The 25,017-nt window shown below is 42.5% G+C and overlaps 1 protein-coding gene across 1 annotated transcript in view; it reads right to left on the bottom strand.

The window, feature by feature from the left end:
- The window catches only part of LOC145390611 (uncharacterized), a 117,681-nt gene extending 93,016 nt beyond the window's left edge, over positions 1 to 24,665 (bottom strand). Inside the window, exon 1 of the mRNA XM_080265412.1 lies at positions 24,525 to 24,665. Within this exon, the coding sequence (XP_080121538.1) occupies positions 24,525 to 24,534 (10 nt within the window). The 5' untranslated portion in view covers positions 24,535 to 24,665. The remainder of the gene's footprint in view (positions 1 to 24,524) is intronic.
- Between the last annotated feature and the right edge of the window lie 352 nt (positions 24,666 to 25,017).

Raw genomic sequence — 25,017 nt, 5'->3', positions numbered from 1 at the left:
TGACTCCCTTCATCCTCTGTCTCTTCGCCGCACTGTTGCATTTTTATCTCTTTTCTACCGCTACTTCAATGGTCACTGCTCCTTTGAACTGTCTGCTTGCATTCCTCCACCTCTACGACGGGCGCGTAGCACCCGTCTAGCAGCAAACTCTCATCCCTTTTTTGTCCAACTGTCTAATGCAAGAGTTAACCGTTACTCCAGTCCTTCATTTATGCAACAGGTCAACTCTGGAACTGTCTCCCTCTGTCTGTATTTCCTGCTTCCTGTGATCTCCAGTCTTTCAAACGCAGTGTGTCCAGGCATCTCGAAATGATCGGATCTTGAATTAGGCTGTCTCTTGTATTCTGTTTTTCTCTTGGAAGGAACAGTAATTGCGGGCTTGCGGCCTTTGGTTCCTTCTTCCTCGCATAAAAAAACATACATACATACATACGGTACATACATACATTCATATAAAAATAAATAAATACATACATACATACATAAAAATAATTAAATCAGTACATACATACATACATACAAAAATACATACATACACACAAATACATACATACATATAAAATAGATAAATATATACATACGTACATACATACGTACATTAAAATATATACATACATATATACATAAAAACACATCTAATCGTTAACAATTTTTACAAAGCCTAACACACACACACACACACACACACACACACACACACACACATCCATCCCTGCTAATCGGTCGTGTGCACGCAAAATACTCACATCCGGGAAGTGACGCCGGATTAAGTGTACATTGTGTGTGTGTGTGTGTGTGTGTGTGTGTGTGTGTGTGTGTGTGTGTGTGGATATTGAGAGTTACACAGATCACACAGACGCTGAGGTTCTTTGTGTGTGTGTGTGTGTGTGTGTGTGTGTGTGTGTGTGTGTGTGAGAGAGAGAGAGAGAGAGAGAGAGAGAGAGAGAGAGAGAGAGAAATAAGGCAGATAGATAGTGTAAGTGGTAGACAAACAAACGCCAGTGATAGATATAGACAGACGATGGATAGATTAACCCAGTGACAGACAGAGGCGATAGATAGATAGAGCCAGTGATAGATACAGACGATAGATAGATAAAGCCAGTGATAGATACAGACGATAGATAGATAGAGCCAGTGATAGATACAGACGATAGATAGATAAAGCCAGTGATAGATAGACGATAGATAAAGCCAGTGATAGATAAATAGAGGCGATAGATAAATTGAGCCAGTGACAGAGATATGGGAATATCAATACTGTATAAATAGATAGATCAATAGATGAATAAAGGCAGATAGATAAATGTATGAATAAAGATAGACATAAAGGTAGATAGATAGAGAAAGCGATAGATAGATAAAAAAAAAAAAGAGGCAGACAGGAAGAGAGAAACATGGTTGTACGTAGAAATATATATACACAGATAGATAGACAGATAGATAGACAGACAGATTGATAAGTAGATAGATAAAGAGCTAGATAGATGTTTTAAAATCTATATAACTTCGCAAAGCCCCGAGAAACAGACAGACAGACAGACAATGAGTGCTGGAATTTTTTTACGGGAAACTGAAGCATTTTTGTCAATATTCACTTAATTATACATAAAGCCGTAATTAGCAAGCCTAATGGTGTGTAGCTGGTATTATTATTATTATTATTATTGCTATTATTATTATTATTATTATTATTATTATTATTGTTATTATTATTATTACTGCGATTGTTATTATTGTGATGACGATGATGATGATTGTTTTTCTCTACTGTTATTATTATTATTATTATTATTATTATTATTATTATTATTGTTATTTATCATCATAATCATCATCATTATTATGGTTGTTATTTTTGTAATATTATTAATCTTAACAATATTAATAATAATAATAATAATAATAATAATAATATTATTATTATTATTATTATTATTATCATTATTATTATTTTTATTATTAATCATGTATACAATAAAAGCTCTCTCTCTCTCTCTCTCTCTCTCTCTCTCTCTCTGAAAACTTGTAGAGTCATCCTGCTGGTGGAACTTAAGAGAGTGACGGGGTGCCCTCCATTGGCTGAGTGGGAGGGGCTTGTGTGTATGCATTTATCTATCTATATCTATTTTCTCTATACCATTTACTATGTCTCTATTTCCATCACATATATCTTTTTATCTTTCTATCTATCTGTGCCTGTCTATCTATCTAGCAACCTATCTGTCTGTCTGTCTGCCTGTCTATCGATTTATCTGTACCTGTCTGTCTGTCTATCTATCTATCTATCTATGTACCTGTCTATCTATCTATCTATGTCTGCCAATGTATCTATCTGTCTATCTAGCTACCTATCTATCTGTCTGTCTGCCTGTCTGTCGATTTATCTGTACCTGTATATCTATCTACGTATCTCTATCTATCTGTCTATCTCTATCTATCTATCTATCAGCGTATCTATCTATCTATCTCTTCCTATATCTATCCCTCCATCTTGAAGGCTGAGTTGTAGCAATAGATTAACACTGGAATATGGTGCTAGTCACGAAGAAGTGCTATGGAAGGGATGTAGAGCCGTAGCATTGTCTTCTTCTGACCCTACGTGCCATAAGCTGCAGAAGGACGAAAATCTGGGCCAAGTTAAGGTGAAAGGAGTATTGCTGTCTATCTGTCTGTCTATCTATCTACCTGTCCATCTATCTATCTATCTATCTCTTATTAGTCTTTTTTTTGTTTTATATTTATTATTGTATATCTGTCTGTCTGTCTATCTATCTATCTGTCTATCTGTATGTCTATCTCTTAGCCTTTTCTTTTTATATCTATTACTATCTTTCTATCTGTCTGTCTGTCTGTCTGTCTATCTATCTATCTGTCTATCTCTTATCAGCCTTTTCTTTTTATATCTATTACTATCTATCTGTCTGTCTGTCTATCTATCTGTCTTAATGTCTCTTATCAGCCTTTTCTTGTTTTATATCTATTACTGTCTATCTATCTATGTCTATCTATGTCTCTGTCTGTCTATCGTATCAGCCTTTTCTTGTTTTATATCTATTACTGTCTATCTGGTATGTCTATCTATCCGTCTATCTCTCCATCTATCTATCTATCTCTTATTAGCCTTTTTGTTTAATATTTATTACTGCCTATCTATCTATCTATCAATCCATCTATCTATGTATCTATCTATCTATCTGTGTCTATTTTCCATCCAATTTTATTTATAGATTTTGTTTATTTTCCTATGCATTTCAGAAGCACTCTTTATTTCTGGATAGATAGATAGATATAGATAGATAGATAGACAGATAAAGATGGACTGTCGGAGTTTATCTCTATATTGTATAGATGGAGATAGCATAATAGATAAATAGGCTGATAGATAGATGGATAGACGGATAAGTAGATAGATAAATAGATAGACTGATGGATGGACAGTCGCAGTTAATTTCTGTATAGATAAATAGATAGACTGATAGACAGGTGGATAGATAAGTAGATAGATGGATAGACAGATAGATAGATAGATGGATAGACAGATAGATAAACAGATAGATAAAGATGGACTAGCAGTTTATTTCTGTATTTAACTGGGAAATTAATACATACATACATACATAGTAGCTACAAGTGCTCGTGAACCCATCGGGCCCCTCCCACTTGCTCCTGCGGAGGGCTCTCGCGTTTATGTGCTGTTCTAGTCTAACGATGTCACTTGGACTCTTTGCAGCTAACCAGCTGATCGTGTTATTTGCAGCTTCGAACGCAAGTCCGAAGTACACCCACAGACACACGGCTACTGCCACAGTTTATTTTAGTTCTACCTCTGGGCAAAAAATTCTATGGAGATCCTATGCCAGGCTCTGGAAGCAGCGTTTTTTGGTCAAAATGTGATCGCTCATTAAATATAGTAAAAGTTTTTCAATCGTGATGGGACCAAGTTTTTTCACATCAGCGAATTTTTTGCGATTTTTGTGCCAATTTTGGTGCGATTTGAATGTGTAGTTTCTGCTGCCCAAAACACACACACACACACACACACACACACGGCTGCTGCTATAGTATATTAGATTGACATATGTACATACACGCACATATACACACACATATATATATATAAATATATATATATATATATATATATATATATATATATATATATATATATATATATATATATATATTGCCTGACGCCTCAATCCCGTTCGGGGTGGCCACAAACAAATCGCCTCCACGTCGCCCTGTCCCCCGCCATTTCACTGCCCCGCTCCCAACTCACACACCCCTCTCTCATATATATATATATATATATATATATATATATATATATATATATATATAAGATATAATCTTTCACAGTTTTTACAAAGCCTAAAACACACACACACACACACACACACACACACACACACACACACACACACACACAGCGCTAGTGCTATAGTATATTATATATATACAATTAGCCTATTTTTGCTGTCTGTTTGTCTGTCTATCTATCTATCTGTCTGTCAGTCTTTCTATCTGTCTATCTATCTATCTGTCTGTCTGTCTGTCTGTCCGTCTATCTGTCTATGTATCTATCTAATCTATCTATTTAATCTAGTTATCTATCTGTAGTCTGTCTTTCTCTCCATATGGATGTCTATCAAATTTGTCTATCTATCTATCTTTCTGTCTGCCCGTCTATCTGTCTATCTATCTATCTTGGGCTGATCTGACCTGACCTTAGGGGAACACGGAATATGACCTTCCATCCTACCCACACGCCAGAGGTCACTTGAAGGAGAGAGAGAGAGAGACAGACAGACAGACAGAGAGAGAGAGAGACAGAGAGAGAGAGAGTCAGACAGACAGACAGACAGACAGGCAGAGACAGAGAAGGATGGGGGACTGAGTGATTATATGGATGGAGAGAGAGAGAGAGAGATGAGGGATTGATTGAGAGAGAGAGAGAGAGAGAGAGAGAGAGAGAGAGAAAGAGAAAGACAGAGAGAGAGAGGTGACTGACAATTACATACATACGGATAGATGGATTGATAAGAGAGAGAGAGAGAAAGGTAAGGACACACATACATACGGATAGACAGATGGATTGATATAGGTAGAGAAATTGTATCTTATTTTCTGTCCTTCTTCCTCACCTATTACACTGTGTAACAAACCAATTTTTTGTTTATGTTAATTTTTGCGCTGTTTCTGATCAGTGTCAGTGCGTAGATTTCGAATATGCTTTTTTTCTTTTCTTTTCTTTTTTTTTTTCTTTTTTTTTTTTTTTTTAATCTAGAGTTACAGGAATTATGCAGTAACATATGTATCGTACAAGGACAGGAACGGCAACTTGTTACCATTTCGAGAATGTTGAGAATGTCAAAGAATTTATATATTTCCGGTGTATATTATGAATATAACTAGACAATGAGCAAACATTAACATCACATTTAATGCAGGGCACATAGCCTAGTATCTAGAAATGCACTTTTGATCTTGACTATCTTCTGTAGCTGTGATGACAATAGCGCAACAATCCCCAAACGTAATCGACCATCATTGCCTCGTTCCACCTGCCCTGATATCTGGTTTCCATCAGCACAATGTCCTGGTGGAACCGTTCATCATGCTCTTCGCTGACTGCACCCAAGTTGCTTTTGAAGAAATCAGGGTGGGAATGCAGACAGTGCAAGTTGATTGACATTCTGCAGCCAAGCCGATGGAATACGCCGATCACACCATTGACGAGCTGTGCGGAATCTGGTCTCCTCTGGTTGCCAAGAAAACCTTCCACAACCCCTCTGAAAGCATTCCAAGCGTGCTCTTCATCATCAGTCATTTTACCATGGAGTTCAAGACTCACAAGCATTCTTTGAACTTGCGTCCTGGTGAATATGCCAGCCGTCACCTTTTCCACGCTCAACTTGGGAAACATTGATCGGATATGCAGAAACGCATTGCCATCCTTGTGGACGGCTTTCACGAATTGCTTCACAAGACCAAGCTTTATGTGTAGTGGTGGTAGCAATACTTTCTTTCTGGATCTCTCAGAACAATGCACGAGCCTGGTGTGAGACTCTTTCTGAGAGGCAAGCCTTTCCTCACGAAATGTTCTGCATCGTTCCTGCTGTCCCACAAGCATAAAAATCATGAGTACTTCTCATAACCGCCTTGCATTTCAAGTAGAAACGAAATCATTTTGAAATCCCCACAAACATCCCAAATGTGATCTGAGTACGTGATCTTCGTCAGACAAATCTTCACATTCTCATAGCCTTCTTTCATTTCCACAGAATGTGCAACTGGAATAGATGGGAGTTCGTTGCCATTATGCAAAAATACAGCTTTTAGGCTCTTCACGGAACTGTCTATGAAGAGTCACCATTCTGAGGCCTTGTAATCCACTCCCATGGCTTGGAACAAACCCTTAACATCAAAACAATAACACAACGAGGTTTCTTCACAAATCTGAAGAAGGATGCAAACTTTGCCGTGGTGATTCCTATAACTCAGCTTGCAACTGGGATCCAACAAGTTCCATTCACTTAGACATGATGCCAGCAGCTCAGCATTGGACTTGGTGAGTCCTAAATCTCGGACCAAGTCATCCAGTTCTTGTTGATTGGGAAAGTGTGGAGTGTCTCCGGAACATTCTCCAACATACGATTCATCATCACTTTCCCCTCCATCATCCACGATGTCCTCATGGTCAGAGACAACTTCCCTGTCCGCAGGAGGGACAGGAATCGCCGGCTTATTGTTGTGAGGCACCAGAGAGATTGAAGAAGGCAAATTTGGTTATACAATGTTATCTCTGCTCTTCACACCACTTATATCAACAATACAAAAATAACAATCGTCGTGCTGATTCGAAGGCTCTTGCCACACTCTCAGAACTGCGAAAGGCATCTTCTTTCTCGCTCCTCGTAGCCAAGCTTCAAGCGCAGTGCGACAGCTACAACAAGTTTAGTGCCGAGCCCAATCCTTATCTTGATCACCCATTGCCACGCCAAAATATGCTTTGTGTGCGAGCAAATTTGGTATCAAGGTGGATTTTGTGTTTGATCATCTTCGGTCCAATATATCTGCCACATACATAACAAAATATATCGGCTAACAGCTTCCAAGAACGTCTACTGGTCATTCTCATCAACAGAATCACCTTTAGGAACAGCTCAAAAACATGTCAACCAGCCAGACACAATAATGGTCATATCAGTGACACCTGCGTGGACGCAGATGGTGTGTGTGTGTGTGTGTGTGTGTGTGTGTGTGTGTGTGTGTGTGTGTGTGTGTGTGTGTGTGTGTGTGTGTGTGTGTGTGTGTGTGTGTGTGTGTGTGTGTGTGAGGTGGTAAGCAATACGTCAGCCATTACATCGGCGCAGAGTAACAAGATTGGAAATAAACAATCGCCAATTGTTGATAAAAAACTAGAAATAGACAAACAGAACATACACTATTGGAATCAGCGTGGAAAACTGAGTCTAACAAGACCAAAAAAAATGAATAAACAAATTCTTTGTTACACAGTGTTAAGTATTCCCTTGGCTCTCTCTCTCTCTCTTTCTCTCTCTCTCTCTCTCCTTCATTAATTCTCTTCGTGGTTCATTACCCTCACCTGCCTGCCTTCACTTCCTTCTTTCCCTCCCTCCCTCCTTCCTTCCGTCCCTCCCTCCCTCCCTCCCTCCCTCCCTCCTTCCTTCCTTCCCTCCCTCCCTCCTCCCATCCCCCTTCCCTCCTTTCTTTCCATTTCTCGTTCCTTCTTTCTCCATCTGTCCCTTCCTCCCTCCTTCCTTCTCCCCCTCCCTCCCTCCTTCATATTCTTCTTTCAGTCTCTCTTTCCTTCCCTCCATCCTTCTCCCACTTCCTCCCTCCATATTTCCCTCTTCCTTCTTATTCCTTCATTTTTCTCTCCTTCTTCCTCTTTCTCTCCGTCCTTCCTTTACTACTGTCTTTCTCCCATTTCCTTCCTTCCTTCTCTCTCTCTCCATCCTTCTCACCGTCTCTCCTTCCTTCCTACATTCTCTCATTCCTTCCTTTCCGTCTATTCCTCCCTCCTTTCTTCTCTCCATTCTCCCTACCTTCCTTCTCTCCATGTTTCCTTCCTTCTCCCCCTTCCTTCTTTATTTATACTTCCTTCCTTCTCTCTCGTTCACTTCCCTCCTTCCTTCTTTGTATTCGTTTTCCCTCTTCCCTCGTTCCTTCCTTCACTTTCGTTTCCTCATTCCATCCGTATATCCTTCTCTCCTTCCTTCCGTTCCTTCATTTCTTCCTTCCTTTCTCCCCTTTCTTCTTCGCCTTCCTTCATCTTATATTCCTTCCTCTTTCCTTCATTTCTTTCTTCCTTCTTCCTTGTTTTGTCATGTTCCTTCCATCCGTCCTTCTTTCCTTCCTCCCCTTCTTCCTTTCTTCCTTCCATTCTCCCCGCCTCCCTCCCTCCCTTATTTTGTTCTTTCTTCTTGATATGGATCGTAAGACCTTTTGAGGTTCTACTTCTCTTTGTAGCTCTCTGCCTCCTTCCTGTATTTCCTTCTTTTCTTCCATCCTTTCATTTTTTTGTGCCTTCCTTCCTTTCATATTCTTTCTTTCCTTCACTTGTCAATCCTTCCTATCTTCCTTCATTTTCCCTCCTGTTCTCTACCCATTCTCTTTATTTACAGCTCCCTTCTTCCCCTCTTCCTTCCCTCCCCTCCTCCGTCCTTCCTGTCTTTCCATCTCTCCCCTCTTCCTTCCCTCCCTCCCTCCCACCTTCTTTCTTTCCATCCCTCCTTCCTTCCTTGCATCCCTCCCTCCTTCACTCTTTCCATCCCTTTCCCCTCCCTCTCTTCCTCCTTCCTTCCTTCCCTCCCACCTCTTCCTTCCTTCCTCTCCTCCCTCCTTCCCTCCTGTTTAGATACGGGAGCATTTCTTGCAGCGGCCCTGTCCATCTGCCCCTCACTGACGTTTTTCGGACTCTGCTTCACTTTTTATTTATTTTTTACTTTTTCATTTTTCTTCTCTCTCCTCCTTCCTTCTCTCCCTCCTACTTTTAATCTCTCCCTTCCTCCCCTCCCTCTCTACCTCCCTTCTTTCCTTCCTTCTCTCTCCTCCTCTATTCCTCCTCTTCCTTCATCCTTCTTGCTCCATCCTAGTCTTCACCTCTGTTCTTCTTTCCTTCCTTCTTTCTCTCTTCTTCCTTTCTTCTTTTTCTCTTCTCTCCATCCTTCCTTCCTTCGTTGTCTTTCTTTCCTTTCTTCCTTCTTTCTCTCCATCCTTCATTCGTTGTCTTTCTTTCCTTCCTTCCTTCATTCACTTTCTTCCCTTTTTCCTTCTTTCTTTCCTTCCTTCTTTCTATCTTTCTTTTCCCCCTTCATCCTTTTTTTTCCATCTTTCTTTCCTTCCTTCCTTCCTTCTTGCTTTCTTTCTTTCCTTCATTCCTTTCTTTCTTTCCTTTCTTCCTTCCGTCCTCCCTTCCATCCTTCGTACCTTCTCTCTCTCTCTCTCTCTCTCTCTCTCTCTCTCTCTCTCTCTCTCTCTCTCTCTCTCTCACCTGTATCACTCCTCTTGGCAGGCCATTTCTTACCTGGAAATAAAAGAAAATGAATTAATTACTAGCGATGAAATAGACAGACAAATAGATAGATAAACAGAGATAAAAATACCTCGATAGATGGATTCAAGGATAGCTATAGATAGATAGATACCGGTATAGACAAATACAGTTAGATAGAAGGAAATAGAGATAGATAGATAGATAGATAGATAGATAGATAGATAGATACCTTGATAGATGGATACACAGACTGATTGACTGGTAGACAGATTGATAGACAGATAGATAGAAATAGATAGACACAGGTAGATAGACTGGTAAATAGGTATGCAGGCTATGTATGTATGTATTGTGTGTGTGTGTGTGTGTGTGTGTGTGTGTGTGTGTGTGTGTGTGTGTGTGTGTGTGTGTGTGTGTGTGTGTGTATACCAGTTTTCCACAACAACCTACACACACAATCTCTCTCTCTCTCTCTCTCTCTCTCTCTCTCTCTCTCTCTCTCTCTCTGTGTTTGTGTGTGTGTGTGTGTGTGTGTGTGTGTGTGTGTGTGAACGGACAGGGTGCTAGCATTTGATGGGACACACACACACACACACACACACACACAATCCTCTCAGTGCCGGCCGGAGGGGCTGGTGGGTAGGAGTGGAAAATAGGACGAGGGAAAATGAGAAAAGAGAAAGTGAGAAAAGAGAGAAAAAGAGAAAAGAGAGAAAAAGAGATAATAAGAAAAGAGAAAATTAGGAAAAAGGAGAATATGAGAAAACAGGGAAAATGAGAAATGAGAAAAAGAGAAAAAGAGAAAATGAGAAAAGAGAGAAAAAGAGATAATGAGAAAAGAGAGAAAAAGAGATAATGAGAAAAGAGAGAAAAAGAGATAATGAGAAAAGAGAAAATGAGAAAAGAGAGAAAATGAAAATGAGAAAAGATAGAAAGGAGAGAAAATGAGAAAAGAGAAAAAGTGAGATAATGAGAAAAGAGAAAATGAGAAAAGAGAAAAAGTGAGATAATGAGAAAAGAGAGAAAATGAGAAAATCAGGAGAGAGAGAATGTGAGAAAATGAGAAAAGAGAGAAAATGAGAAAATGAAAATTGACAGGAGAGGAAAAGGGAGAAGAAGAAAGTAGGAGAGAAGAGAAGAGAGGGGGAAGAGAGAGAGAGAGAATGGAAGGAGTGGATAGCGATGAAAAAGGTGGATATATGGGGAGAGAGATGGACGTTGAGGAAGAGAGACGAAGGGAGGAGAAGAGGAAAATGCAGAGTTAAAAAAAAAAAAAAAAAAACAATCCTCAAGGGTAAAAAAAAATAAAAAATAAAATAAAAAATAAAATCCAGGTAGAACCCATTCTTTTTTACAAGCCTTCATGAAATATTAATTTACAGTTTCTTAAATTTCTGTTTGTGTTGCTGTTATTTTTTTGTTATACAGTATTGTTCATTTATATAACAGTGGATTAGCACTAGTGTAATACGGTACTATAAAATGTACAGAAACACGGTACAGTAATAATGCAGTACATACACACTACATATGCTCTTTTTTAACAACATAGTGTCTTGGGTGTATGGAAGGGTTTGTTATTTGGGGGTAGGCTATGTTATGTGCTGGAGTTGAGGCTAGGGTGAGGAGTGGTTGGAAAAAGTTCAGGCAGCTGTTCACTCTCCTAGCAAGGAATCTGTGTATGCAGTATGTGTTAAGAGTGTAATTCTGTACAGTAGTGAGATCTGGGCAGGAAAGGAAGAGGATATTCACAGGCTCAAAGGTACAGAAATGACAGTGATTAGGAGGAAGTGCAGTGCGTCCTTGAATGCGAGGCCTTGGGAGGGCTAGGTTTACGATGGAAGAGTTGAGAGGAAGGATGGGACTGGAGTGTACTGGTGTTGTGATGAACAGGGGAAGAGTTGAGAGGAAGGATGGGACTGGAGTGTACTGGTGTTCTGATGAGGAGGGGAAGAGTTGAGAGGAAGGATGAGACTGGAGTGTACTGGTGTTGTGATGAACAGGGGAAGAGTTGAGAGGAAGGATGGGACTGGAGTGTATTGGTGTTGTGATGAGGGGGGGCAGATTGAGTTGGTCTGGGCATGTGTAGGGGATGGAGTGTGAGAATTGGGTGCAGAAAGTAAGAAGTGTGAACGACGGGGGTAGGGTTGCGAGAGGCAGACCGAAAAAACACTTGAGATGAGGTCATAGAGTGTGACCTCAGGGATAAGGGAGTGAATAGGGAGGCTGACAGAAATGGAGCAACAGGGAGAGCCAACATTAGGTGACCAAGGCCGACGCATGCAAAAATGTTTGAGCCTTTTTGAACAATACAATATGATAAGAGTCACTTGCAAGAAAATACAGTTCAAAACAAGAAAATACTGTGCAACAAATTTCAGCATCTTCGATATTTAAAATTTTGTAATAACGGTTAAACGGTTTTTTATATTCAAACAGTATTTAATTTTGAAAGAAAATCAGTTGGTAAAAATTCAAGTTTAAAGAGAAATAACGAACTTGGTCCATATTAAAGTAACTTATTTTCTTTTTCTATCTTTCTTTTCGCGCCAGATTTTGTGGACTTAATATATCCCGGGGGAGAGAGAGAGAGAGAAAGAGAGAGAGAGAGAGAGATTACCACTCTTTATCACTGTAACAAACAAGCTTAGGGATCAAAAGGTATATTGCTCTCTCTCTCTCTCTCTCTCTCTCTCTCTCTCTCTGTATGTATGTATGTATATATGTATCTTTCCAATTTCCTGGCTTCCTTTCCCCCTTTTCTCTTTCTCTCTACTTCCTGTAACATGTCAAGAGAGAGAGAGAGAGAGAGAGAGAGAGAGAGAGAGAGAGAGAGAGAGAGAGAGAGAGAGAGAGAGGAGCAGCAGAGTACAGTATATTGAAGAAAAGAAAAAGAATAACAAGAGAGGAAAGGAATGAAGAGGAGTGAAGAAAGTGAACAAAGCATGAAGAAAGTAGAGTGGGGTAATGTAGAGTGGAGTGGAGTGGAGAAGAGAAGAGTGGAGTGGAGTGGAGTAGAGTGGAGAAGAGAAGAGTGGAGAGGAGTGGAGTGGAGTAGAGTGGAGTAGAGTGGAGTAGAGTGGAGTAGAGTGGAGTAGAGTGGAGTAGAGTGGAGTAGAGTGGAGAAGAGAAGAGTGGAGAAGAGAAGAGTGGAGAAGAGAAGAGTGGAGTGGAGTGGAGTAGAGTGGAGAAGAGAAGAGAAGAGTGGAGTGGAGTAGAGTGGAGTGGAGAAGAGAAGAGAAGAAAAGAGTGGAGTGGAGTAGAGTGGAGTAGGATAGAGCAGAGTGGAGTAGAATAGAGTGGAGGAGTAGAGTGAAGTGGAGTGGAGTGGAGTGGGGTGGAGTAGAGTAGAGTAGAGTAGAGCAGAGAGGAGTGGAGTGGAGTGGAGTGGAATAGAGTGGAGTGGAGTAGAGTGAAGTGGAGTAGAGTGAAGTAGAGTGGAGGAAAGGAGAGTGGAACAGAGTAGAGTGGAGGAGAGGAGAGGAGAGTGGAGTGCAGTAGAGTACAGTACAGTGGAGTAGAGTACAGCGGAGTAGAGTCGAGTGGAGTGGAGCAGAGTAGGGAAGAGTGGAGCAGAGTAGGGAAGAGTGGAGCAGAGTAGAATGAAGCAGAGTAGACTGGAGTACAGTACAGTGAAGTAGAGTGGAGTAGAGCAGAGTAGAGCAGAGTGGAGTAGAGTAGAGCAGAGCAGAGTGGAGTGGAGTAGAGTAGAGAGGAGTGGAAGAGAGTAGAGCAGAGTGGAGTAGAGTAGAGCAGAGTGAAGTAGAGTAGAGAGGAGTGGAAGAGAGTAGAGCAGAGTGGAGTAGAGTAGAGCAGAGTGGAGTAGTGTAGAGCAGAGTGGAGTAGAATAGAGTAGAGTGGAGTAGAATAGAGTACAGTGGAGCAGAGTGGGGTGGGGTGGAGTGGAGTGGAGCAGAGTGGGGTGGGGTGGAGTGGAGTAGAGTGGGGTGGAGTGGAGTGGAGTACAGTGGGGTGGGGTGGGGTGGGGTGGGGTGGGGTAGAGTGGAGTAGAATAGAGTGGAGTAGAATAGAGTGGAGTAGAGTGGAGTAGAATAGAGTGGAGTAGAGTGGAGTGGAGTGGAGTGGAGTAGAGTGGGGTGGAGTGGAGTAGAGTGGAGTGGAGTAGAACATAGTAGAATAGGGTGGATTATTATTTTCGTACCCTGCAACAAACAACCTTAGAGATCAATAGCTTTGTTGTTGTTGCTGTTGTTTGTAGATTCCTGACGTCTCTCTCTCTCTCTCTCTCTCTCTTCCTTACCCTCCCTCCCTCCCTCATTCCTCCCTTCCATCCCTCCCTCTTTCCTCCCTTCCATCCCTCCCTCTTTCCTCCCTTCCCTCCCTCTTTCCTCCCTCCATCCCTCCCTCTTTCCTACCATCCTTCCCTCCATCCCTTCCTCTTTCCTCCCATCCCTTACTCTTTCCTACCTCCCTTCTCTCTCTCTCTCTCTCTCTCATAATATTTACATAATGGTTTTTCTATACTGTACGGCTCTCATTCTCACTCTTCCTCCCGGTTGAGAGAGAGAGAGAGAGAGAGAGAAGAATCATAATTTTCTAACCTTATAAGGATGATCAAGTCTGTTGCTCTCTCTCTCTCTCTCTCTCTCTCTCTCTCTCTCTCTCTCTCTCTCTCTCTCATTAGCTTCACTTTATATTCACCACCTCCACCCTTCCTGCCTCATTTCCTCTCTGTCTCTCTGTCTCTCTCTCTCTATCTATCTATCTATCTCTCTCTCCCTCCAAACCAGATTAAAAAGATGGGTTGACTCAGAGAGAGAGAGAGAGGAGGTAGACATTAGGTACAGTATGTAATGTGTGTGTGTGTGTGTGTGTGTGTGTGTGTGTGTAAGAGAGAGAGAGAGAGAGAGAATGTTGCTGTGTGTGCGTATGTCTGTGTGCCTATGTGTACACGCTGTATTTGTGAGCGTGAGAATATGTGCATGTATGTACGTACGTGTATGTGTGTGCGCGTGTGTGTGGGAAAGGATGTGTGTGTGAGTGAGCGCGTGAGAAACAGTTGAGTGTGTGACTGCTCTGATATGTCTGAGAGAGAGAGAGAGAGAGAGAGAGAGAGAGAGAGAGAGAGACAGACAGACAGACAGAGAAAGAGAAGTTTATGGGTACTTTCTCTCTCTCTCTCTCTCTCTCTCCCCCAAAACATTCCCTTGCCCCCCCCCCCCGTTGGATCGAAACCGCGTCTTTCAGGACAGCGGATTAACGCTAAAATGCAATGCTAGTCACGAAGGAGTGCTATGGAAAGGACGTAGAGCCGTTGCAGTGTCTTTTTCTGCAACTGAGCAACACAGAATAAAGTTGCAGAGGGATAAAATAGATAGATAGATAGACAGATAGATAGATATGTAGATAGATAGGCAGGCAGACAGATAGACAAATAGACAGATAGATAGGCAGATAGATAAACAGATAGACAGAAAAATAAATTCAGGTGTATGCATTGTATTTCTTTCTTTAACGTATTTTCAAGTTGTGAGAGAGAGAGAGAGAGAGAGAGAGAGAGAGAGAAATAGCTAGAGGGAGGATGACTTGGCGGATTCTGTTGTGCTTAGAATACGTTTAAGAGAGAGAGAGAGAGAGAGAGAGAGAGAGAGAGAGAGAGAGAGGTACATTAATATTGCTCTTGTGTTCGTGACTTAGACATATCAATCTCTCTCTCTCTCTCCATCCTTCCTTTCCTCTCTCGCTCCCTCTATCAATCGTTCCTTCCTTCATTCCTTTTTCTTTTCCTTCCCTCCATCATTCCTTCTTTCCTCCTGTTTTCCCACCCTCCTTCTCTCTTTTCTTCCTTCCTTCTCTCCCTCTTACTTTCGTTTCTCTCCCATCCTTCTTCCTTCTTTTCTTCCTTCCTTCCATCTTTCCTTCCTTCCTTTCCCCCTTTTGTCTCTCATTCCTTTCCTCTCCCTCTTTTCTTCCTTGTCTCTCTCCGTCTTCATCCTCTCCACCCTCCCTCCCTCCTTGTTTCCCTCCATCCCTCTTTCCTTCCATCCTTCCCACCCTCCTTCCCTCCTTCCTGCTCTCTCTCCCCCTCCATCCTTCCCGCCCTCCCTCCCTCCCTCATTCCTTCCTTCCTTCCCACACTTTTTCCTTTCCTCCTTCCGTCTCTTTCCTTCCATCTCTTCCTCCCTCCTTCCCTCCCTCCCTCATTCCTTCCTTCCCACACTTTTTCCTTCCGTCTCTCTTTCCTTCCATCCCTTTATCCCTCCCTCCCTCCCTCTTTCCTTTCCTCCTTCCCTCTTTCCTTCCATCCTTCCCTCTTTCCTTTCCTCCTTCCCTCTTTCCTTTCATCCTTCCCACCCTCCCTCCCTCCCTTCTAACCTCCTTCTCTCTCGCCCTTCCTCCGACTCTCCATCCCTCCTTCCTTCCTTCAATTCTGTTTACACCCATTCATTCCTATAACTTCTGTAAATACTTAAAAATACGCATCGTCACTCTCTCTCTCTCTCTCTCTCTCTCTCTCACACACACACACACACACACACACACACACACACACACACACACTCATTAGGAATTAGAGGAAATCTGGATGTTTCTGGTTCCAAATGAGAGAGAGAGAGAGAGAGAGAGAGAGACAGACAGACAGACAGACAGAGACAGACAGACAGACAGACAGAGGTGTAGGTAGTTAGATAAATAAATAACGGAAGTAGGTATGTAAGAATTAAGACAGGTAGGTAGGTATTACGGTAGGTACCGGTAGGCAGAAACTAAGGATTAAGGTAAGTAGGTAGGTAGGTAAGTAGGGATGGAATAAGGTAGGTAGGCAGATAAGTAGGTAGGTAGGTAGGTTGGTAGGTAAGTAGCTAGGCAGGTAGGTAGGTAAGGATTAAGGTAGGTAGGTAGGTAGGTACGTAAGTAGCTAGGCAGGTAGGTAGGTAGGTTGGTAAGTAGGTAGGTAGGTAAGTCGGAAGGTAGGTAGGTAAGTGGGCAGGTAGGCTAGGTAGGTAGGATATCCGTCTTACTTGCAACCGTTGAATTTAAACAGGGGAGGGAGGGAGGGAGGAAGAGGGAGGGGACGGAGGAAGGGAGGAAGAGGGGGGGAAGGAATGGAGGAGGAAGAGGGAGAGAGGGAGGGGGAACGAAGGACGGTGAGAAGTATGAGAGAGAGAGAGAGAGAGAGAGAGAGAGAGAGAGAGAGAGAGAGAGAGAGAGAGAGAGAGATAATGACAGGTGAAAGTGAACTAAAGGTGAGTAGGTTGCTAATTACGCTAACGGGCAGGTATGTAGGTAGGTATGTCAGCAGGTAAGTAAATACGTAGGTAGATAGGTACCGTATGTATGTATGTATGTAGGTAGGTAGGTAGGTAGGTAGGTAGTTAGGTAGGTAGGCAGGTGTTTAGTGTGTGTACCGTATGTATGTTTGTGCAAATAAATCTATCTATCTATCTATCTATCACTTACGGTAATGATTTGGATGTGTATGTATGTAAGTAAATATTTACTGTAGGTAGGTAGGTAGGTAGGCTAAGTAGGAAGCAGGCAAGGGAGGTGGTGGTGTAGCTGTAATACGGTGCTAGTCACGAAGAAGTGCTAGCTGTGGAGAGGATGCAGGGTCTTAGTAGTCTCACATCACAGAGTTTGCTTGTATTCGGTACGGACGGTAGGTATTCGTGCCCAAGTGGTGATATGCTGGGCGGCAGGGGAAGGACTGTAAAGTTTATGCTTACAGTATGACACAAAAAGTAAGTAGGTAGGTAAGTAGGTAGGTAGGTAGGTAGGAGGGCAAGCAGCTAGCCTAGGTAGGTAAAGAAGATACAACAGATATGTATGTAATAAGGTAGAGATAAAGCAGGTAGGTAGGTAGGCATGCAGACAAAGATGACTGGTCGGTAGGGAGGTAGGTAGGTATGCAGACAAAGATGACTGGTAGGTAGGTACGGTAGGTAGGTAGGTAGGTAAGTAGGTAGACTGGTACCGGTAAGTAGAAGCAAGTACAGTAGTTAGATATGTAGTTTGGTAGACAAGCAGGAAATAAAACGGACAAACGACAAACAGACAGACAGACAAATAAACAAACTGATAGATAGACAGACAGATAGGTATGTTAACAGCTGTGCAGATTAGAAAGGGAAGGAGGGCGTTGGTGAATGAGTAGGCGTGTCTGTAGGTAGGAATGCAGGGGGGTAAGTAGGTTAATTAGCAAGGCAGGTAGGCAGGTGGGATAGGTAGGTACACTGACTTCTAGGTAGGTAGGTGGGTAAGTAGGGCCGGATAGCGTGTGGTAAGATAATGTAAGCAGGTATGTAGGTAGGGAAATACGTAGGTAAATAAGGAAGGCTGATATGTAGGTAGGCAGGTAAGTAGGTAGTTAGGTAATTACTAGGTAGGTCTAAGTAGTTAGAGGTAAAGATGAATAGTCTTGGTAGATTTGCTAGTAGGTAGGTAGGTAGGTAGAGAGAGAGAGAGAGAGAGAGAGAGAGAGAGAGAAATCGACAAGGTAATGTGACGGGGAATGATGCTTGAGAGAGATGGAGTTCCACAACGAGTTTATAATGAGGAATTTGAATTGCTCTCGTCCTCCGTCAGAGAGAGAGAGAGAGAGAGAGAGAGAGAGAGAGAGAGAGAGAGAGAGAGCCCATTTTGATTACGCTATCCTGTTCTGATCCACAAATTAAATATCCAACACCATAACAAACCCACATACATAATACCTAATAATATTCCTCCCAGTCTCTAATATTCCTCCCCTTCCCCACACCCTCTTTGTAATATCACTCTCTTACACTCCAATACTCCTCATATTCTCAACTCAGAGAGCATTTAGATGAGGCTTTGTAATTCTGGTTCTACAATACACACACACACCTTAAAATAAAACTAGACTACACAGCTCAACACACTCTGCCCTCCCTATCATGGCACCTACTCACACCCCAACACACTCACCTTCTCACTAGGCACACCTCATTTAGATAAAGCTGTGCCATTCTGGTGTGCATACTGTGAAAATTCTCTCTCTCTCTCTCTCTCTCTCTCTCTCTCTCACACACACACACACACACACACACACACTCATTCTCACCACACATACCCCATTTAGATAAGACACTGCAATTCTGGTCTACTTACTTTGAAAATATCCTCTCCCATCTCCTCACACACACACACACACACACACACACACACACACACACACACACACACACACAAACACACTTTCCTCATTCTCACTACATAGACTGCATTTAGATAAAGCATTACATTTCTGGTCTGCTAACTTTGAACACACACACACACAACCTTGAAAATATCCTCTCCCATCTCCTCACACACACACACACACACACACACACACACACACACACACACACAACCTTGAAAATATCCTCTCCCATCTCCTCACACACACACACACACACACACAGTCCTTCGTTATAACATCTGCATAATGACCTAATAAGACAAGGTTAGTCTGCAATGGCCGGATGTCTGCACAGTGTCTTACCTAAAGTGCACAGTCTTGAACTTTTTTGGACTTATGGACTGTGCAGTGGTCTCTCTCTCTCTCTCTCTCTCTCTCTCTCTCTCTCTCTCTCTCTCTCTCTCTCTCTCTCTCTCTCGCTCGCCATTCCTTTCTTCCTCCACCCTTCATTCTTCTGCTTTCTGTCTCTCCTTCCCTTCCTTCTTTCTCTTTCTGTCTCTCCTTCTCTTCATTCTTTCCCTCTTTCTGTCTCTCCTTCCCTTCATTCTTTCTTCTCTTTCTGTCCCTCCTTCCTTATCTTCTTTCTGTCTCTCCTTCCCGTCCTTCTCTTCCTCTTTCTGTCTCTCCTTCCCTTCATTCTTTCCCTCTTTCTATCTCATCATCCCTTCATTCTTTCCCCTTTCTATCTTTGCATCACTTTACCTCTCTCTCTCTCTCTCTCTCTCTCTCTCTCTCTCTCTCTCACACACACACACCTTTGTACTCCCTTTTTTGCGTGCTTACGTAACCACTGTGTTATTTCCTGTTATTACATTACACTGACCACTAATGTAAACACTCACTCTCTCTCTCTCTCTCTGTAAATGATACCATATTCTTTGTGTGTGTGTGTGTGTGTGTGTGTGTGTGTGTGTGTGTAAATATGTATGATACTCGTAATGATGCACCACTAACTTAGATAAATCGTCATTTCCTCCACTTCACTCTGTCTCAGTTTTCCCCCTTCTCTATCTCTCTCTCTAGCACTTTTTTCCTATAAATAATGCACTCCAACAAGGGTTGGAAGAAATCAGATTTTTTACATTAAAAAAAATAGTTTTTTTTAAATCGGATTTTTTAATTTAAATCAGATTTTTTTCAAACTCCGTTTGTGCCATTGGGAATTCTGTTACAAGAGTACCACACTGGGTCTTTTTTCCTCCCGCTTGCTGCAGGATTAGGCATGATTATACACCGGTATCACTGTCCAGATAAACAGACTTACAAAATTGAAAATAATAATGTGATTGGGCAGTGGCAGTAAGGCAGTGCACCCCAGGCAGCACTTGTTGGTATGGCAGTAAGGCAGTGCACCCCAGGCAGCACTTGTTGGTATGACAGTAAGGCCATGCACCCCAGGCAGCACTTGTTGGTATGACAGTACGGCAGTGCACCCCAGGCAGCACTTGTTGGTATGGCAGTAAGGCAGTGCACCCCAGGCAGCACTTGTTGGTATGGCAGTAAGACAGTGCACCCCAGGCAGCACTTGTTGGTATGGCAGTAAGGCAGTGCACCCCAGGCAGCACTTGTTGGTATGGCAGTAAGGCAGTGCACCCCAGGCAGCACTTGTTGGTATGGCAGTAAGGCAGTGCACCCTAGGCAGCACTTGTTGGTATGGGGGAAGTTACTCACACTGTCACATACTGGTACTGAAGAAAGTTGCCAACTTGTCTTTTATATTTTGTCAAATCAGGATCACAATCATTAGATTGAATCCTGTTACTGTGTATTCAAAGAGGAGTTTAGTTCCTATGTTAACACTGATTATAGTCACATGTATTGTTAATATCAAAGAGCCTTCTTTCCTCTGTTTTTCAATATTTGCCTTGTAACAAACGGCAATTACTGGTGCCTGACTTGATCAAGATCAGTACAGGAAGAGTACAGGCCAAGCAGACTTGATGCATCTGTACAATACACGTCCATCACATTCTGTCTTCTTCATTTTTCTATCTGTCTATTGCCAGACGCCTTAACCCCATACGGGATGGCCACAAACAAATCGCCTCTACGTCGCGCTGCCCCCAGCCATTTCACTCCCCTGCTCCCAGCTCACACACCCCTCTCTCATAGCCTATACCTCTCCACTCCATCCCTCCATCTCATCTTGGCCTCCCCCTCCCTCTCTCCCCCTCCACCTCACTCACATACTCTCCTCGTCAGTCTCTCACTCTTCATCCTCTCCACATGGCCAAACCACATCAAAGTGTTCTTCATTTTTACTATTAATTTTTAAAAATCCACTTTGATTTAAATCATGATTTTTTCGCTAATTCAGTGGCGTACCTGAGGGGCGGGGGGGGGGGGCTGTTTGAAACTGCCCCCCGGCCCCCCAATTGAGGGGGGGGGCAAAAGTCTTAAAAATGTATAACCTTTTTAATATTTAAAAATATATATATTTATCATCCCGACATTCCCGGCTGAGACATTATATAAGTTTTGAGAATAAGAGGGGATGGGTTCTTTGCGGAGCCTCCCTCCAGGAGGGGGGCTCCGAAAAGAGCCCAGCCCCCCGGGCCCCCAAATCTGTAGGTACGCCCCTGCGCTGATTTAAATCATTTGATTTAAACCATAACAACCCTGACGCCAACTTAATCCTTAAGCCTATCTCTCACTTCCTCAATTTCTTAATCTGAGTGTTATTTCCTCTCTCTCTCTCTCTCTCTCTCTCTCTCTCTCTCTCTCTCATACGTAGTCATCCACCTCCTGCATCTTTCTTACCTCAATTTGTTCTCATTCTGCTCGTTACTCTCTCTCTCTCTCTCTCTCTCCATCTGTCTATCCATCTATCTATCTATCCACCCACTAAACACTAATATCTGTGAAAACCTGTTAGTTACCTTTCCTCTCTCTCTCTCTCTCTCTCTCTCTCTCTCTCTCTCTCTCTCTCTCTCTCTCTCTCTCTCAGGTCAAAAGGCTATCACGAAGGACGGGTTCCATGCCCTCCTTCGATTAAATTATTTCTTTCCACTTGCTCTAAAGGAAGGAAGGAAGGAAGGAGGGAGAGAAGGAAGGAGGGAGAGAAGGAAGGAGGAAAGAGAGAAGGGAGAGAAGGAAGGAGGAAAGAGAAGGAAGAAAGGAAGAGGTGAAGGAAAGAAGGAAGAAATGGAGGGAGAATGAAGGAGGAAAGGGAGAAGGAAGGATGGAAGACCTGAAGGAGGAAAGAGAACGAAAAAGGAAGGAAGGAAGAGATGAAGGAGGGAAGGGAAATGGAGGAGAGAAAGGGCGTGAGAGAGAAGGCGGGAAGAAAGGAAGGAGGGGGGAAAGAGAGAAGGCAAAGATAAATTAAAAGATGGAAGGGAGGGAGGGAGAGAGGGAGGGGACAAGGAAGGAAAGATTGAAAGAACGAAGGAGGGAGGGAAGAAAAGAAGGAAGGAGCAAATGAAGGAGGGAGGGAGGAAGAAGGGAAGAAAGGACGGAAGGAAGGAGGGAAGGAGAGAGGGAAGAAGGAAGGAAGGAACGGAGGAAGGAAGGGATGGAGGGGAAATAAAGGAAGGATTATGAAGGAAGGATAAAGAAGGAATAAAGGAAGCATGAAACGAAGGAGAAAAGAGGAAAGGGGAGAAGGGAGGAAAAAAGACCTGAAACAGAGAAGGAATGGGGAATGAAGGAGGGAAGGAAGGAAGGAAAAAGAGGAAGAAGTAGGGAAAGAAGAAGAGAGGTAAGAAGGATGGAGGAAAGAAGGAAGGAGGAAAGGAAGGAAAGAAGAGAAGAAGAAAGGAGGGGAGGAAGGAAGAAATGAAGGAAGAGGGGAAAAAGGAAGGAAGAGAGGAAAGAAGGAAGGAGGTAAGGAAGGAAAGAAGGGAGGAAAGAAGAAGAAAGGCAGGAAGGGAGGAAAGAAGGAAAGAAGCGGGAGAAGAAGGAAGGGAGGAAAGGATGAAGAAAGAAAGGAAGGAAGGAAGAACGGAAGGAAGGAGGAAGGGAGGAAAGAAGAGGAAAAAAGGAAGGGAAGAAACAGGAAGAGAGGAAAGAAGGAAGAAAGAAAGGAAGGAGGGAAGGAAAGAAGGGAGGGAGGAAGAGAGGAAAAAGGAAGGGGAAGAAACAGGAAGAAGGAACGAAAGAAAAACAAGATGAAGGAAGAATGAAGGAAGGAAAGGAGGGAGGAAGGAAAGGATGGAAGGAAAGAAAGAAGAAATAAAGGAGAGAAAAGAAAGGAAAGAAGTGGAGAAGATGAGTAAGAAAAGAATGAGAGAGAGAGAGAGAGAGAGAGAGAGAGATTTTAGACCTTAGTACAAATAAATAAATAGCCTAAATCCGTTAAATTCGCACATCCGGAGGTCGTTGAAAGGGGGAAAGGTGGATTAAGTAGGATTTCTCTCTCTCTCTCTCTAACCCCTTCAATAGTGTTAATTTTATTCAGCTTACGAAATTCTGCTAGTCACGAAGAAGTGCATGAAGGCTGTATCCATTCCTACTGTATAGTCTATCCACTCTAACGCATCCTTTCCGTAGCACTTCTTCGTGACTAGCATCATAGGGAGAGAGGGCAGTTTCACGTCTATACTCCATTCACCTTAACTTGGCCCAGATTTTCATATTTTTTAACTTCAATGTCCAAATAAAACAATGCTACGGCTCTGCATCCTTTCCATAGCACTTCTTCGTGACTAGCATCATGTTTGAGTGTAAGTCTATTGTTACAACGCAGGATTCAAGACGGAGGGATGGCAATTTTAGGCCAAGTTATAGTGGCAAGAGTATAGGGGTGGGACTTTTAAAATATTAGCACTTCTTCGTGACTAGAGATGGAAATTATGTCAGGAAATACACACACACACACACACACATTACCACAGTCTCGACACGCATATACTCCTGGTACACACACACACACACACACAGCACGTTACCACAGTCTCAGGCAGGCACGCAAAAACACACGCACATTCGGGAATACTCTCTCTCTCTCTCTCTCTCTCTCTCTCTCTTGAGCTTCGAATTTTGTCGTTAGTTTTAAAATTACATTGAACTTTCAAAATTATCTTTAATCTGGTTTTTAGAGAGACAGACAGACACACACACACAGACAGACAGACGACAGACAGACTGACAAACAGAGAGAGAGAGAGAATGGTACAAATAGATAGACGGTACAAAATAGGAAACAGATGGTACAAAACAGGAGACAGATGGTACAAAATAGGAGACAGACGGTACAAAATAGGAGACAGATGGTACAAAACAGGAGACAGATGGTACAAAATAAGAGACAGATGGTACAAAATAAGAGACAGATGGTACAAAATAGGAGATGGTACAAAACAGGAGACAGATGGTACAAAATAGGAGACAGATGGTACAAAATAGGAGATGGTACAAAACAGGAGACAGATGGTACAAAATAGGAGACAGATGGTACAAAATAGGAGACAGATGGTACAAAATAGGAGACAGACGGTACAAAATAGGAGACAGATGGTACAAAATAGGACAGATGGTACAAAATAGGAGACAGACGGTACAAAATAGGAGACAGATGGTACAAAATAGGAGACAGATGGTACAAAATAGGAGACAGATGGTACAAAATAGGATATGGTACAATACTGAAGGAAAACAGAAAATGAGAGAGAGAGAGAGAGAGAGAGAGAGAGAGAGAGAGAGAGAGAGATGGTGCAATATTAAATGCATATGATACAAAATAGGAGAGAGAGAGAGAGAGAGAGAGAGAGAGAGAGAGAACCAGCTCCCAGATCAACCCCAACGAACAATATAAACGGACTGGAAGGCAAGAGATAAGAAAAAACAAAGAAAAAAAAAACAATATACAATTTTTCAAGGCCTTTCTGTACATACCTGTCTTCATTTTGGCGAATTTGGCGTGCTGGGAGGCGTGTAGTGTTTGGCTGGGGGTATATTTGGCGTTTTCTAGTCGTTAAGTTTTTCGAATCTAAAAGGCAAACGTTCCCGTGAGGCTGCCAGGTGTGCTAAGGTGATATCTCTGGCTGGGTTCGCGTAATATCTGGCTAGGTTGGCTTAATATCTTCCTAGGACTATTATCGATCTTGCTAGGTGATCAAATACTTGCTAGGTGATCAACTCTGCCTTGCTAGGGGGTCAAATCTGCCCTGCTAGGTGCTCAGAATGGCTAGGAATTCGATCTGCTTTCCTAGGCGCTCCAGTCTTCCTTTGCTAGGTGTCCAGATGTGCTTGCTAGGAGCTCCAGGTCCTCCCAGGTCCTACCTAGTAACCAAAAATCCTGCTGGGAAAAAGATAGGCACACTGAGCAGCTTTTGCTATTTTTCAAGCAATTATTTTTGTTTTTTCAAAGCACGTCAAAATCCTTTCC

Source organism: Coenobita brevimanus, chromosome 15 (assembly GCF_032717465.1).
Source record: "Coenobita brevimanus isolate Jiangsu-jjx chromosome 15, ASM3271746v2, whole genome shotgun sequence".
NCBI classification, from domain to species: domain Eukaryota; kingdom Metazoa; phylum Arthropoda; class Malacostraca; order Decapoda; family Coenobitidae; genus Coenobita; species Coenobita brevimanus.
Note: the sequence above shows the minus strand (reverse complement) of the source record. Positions and strands in the feature narration are given on the sequence as shown.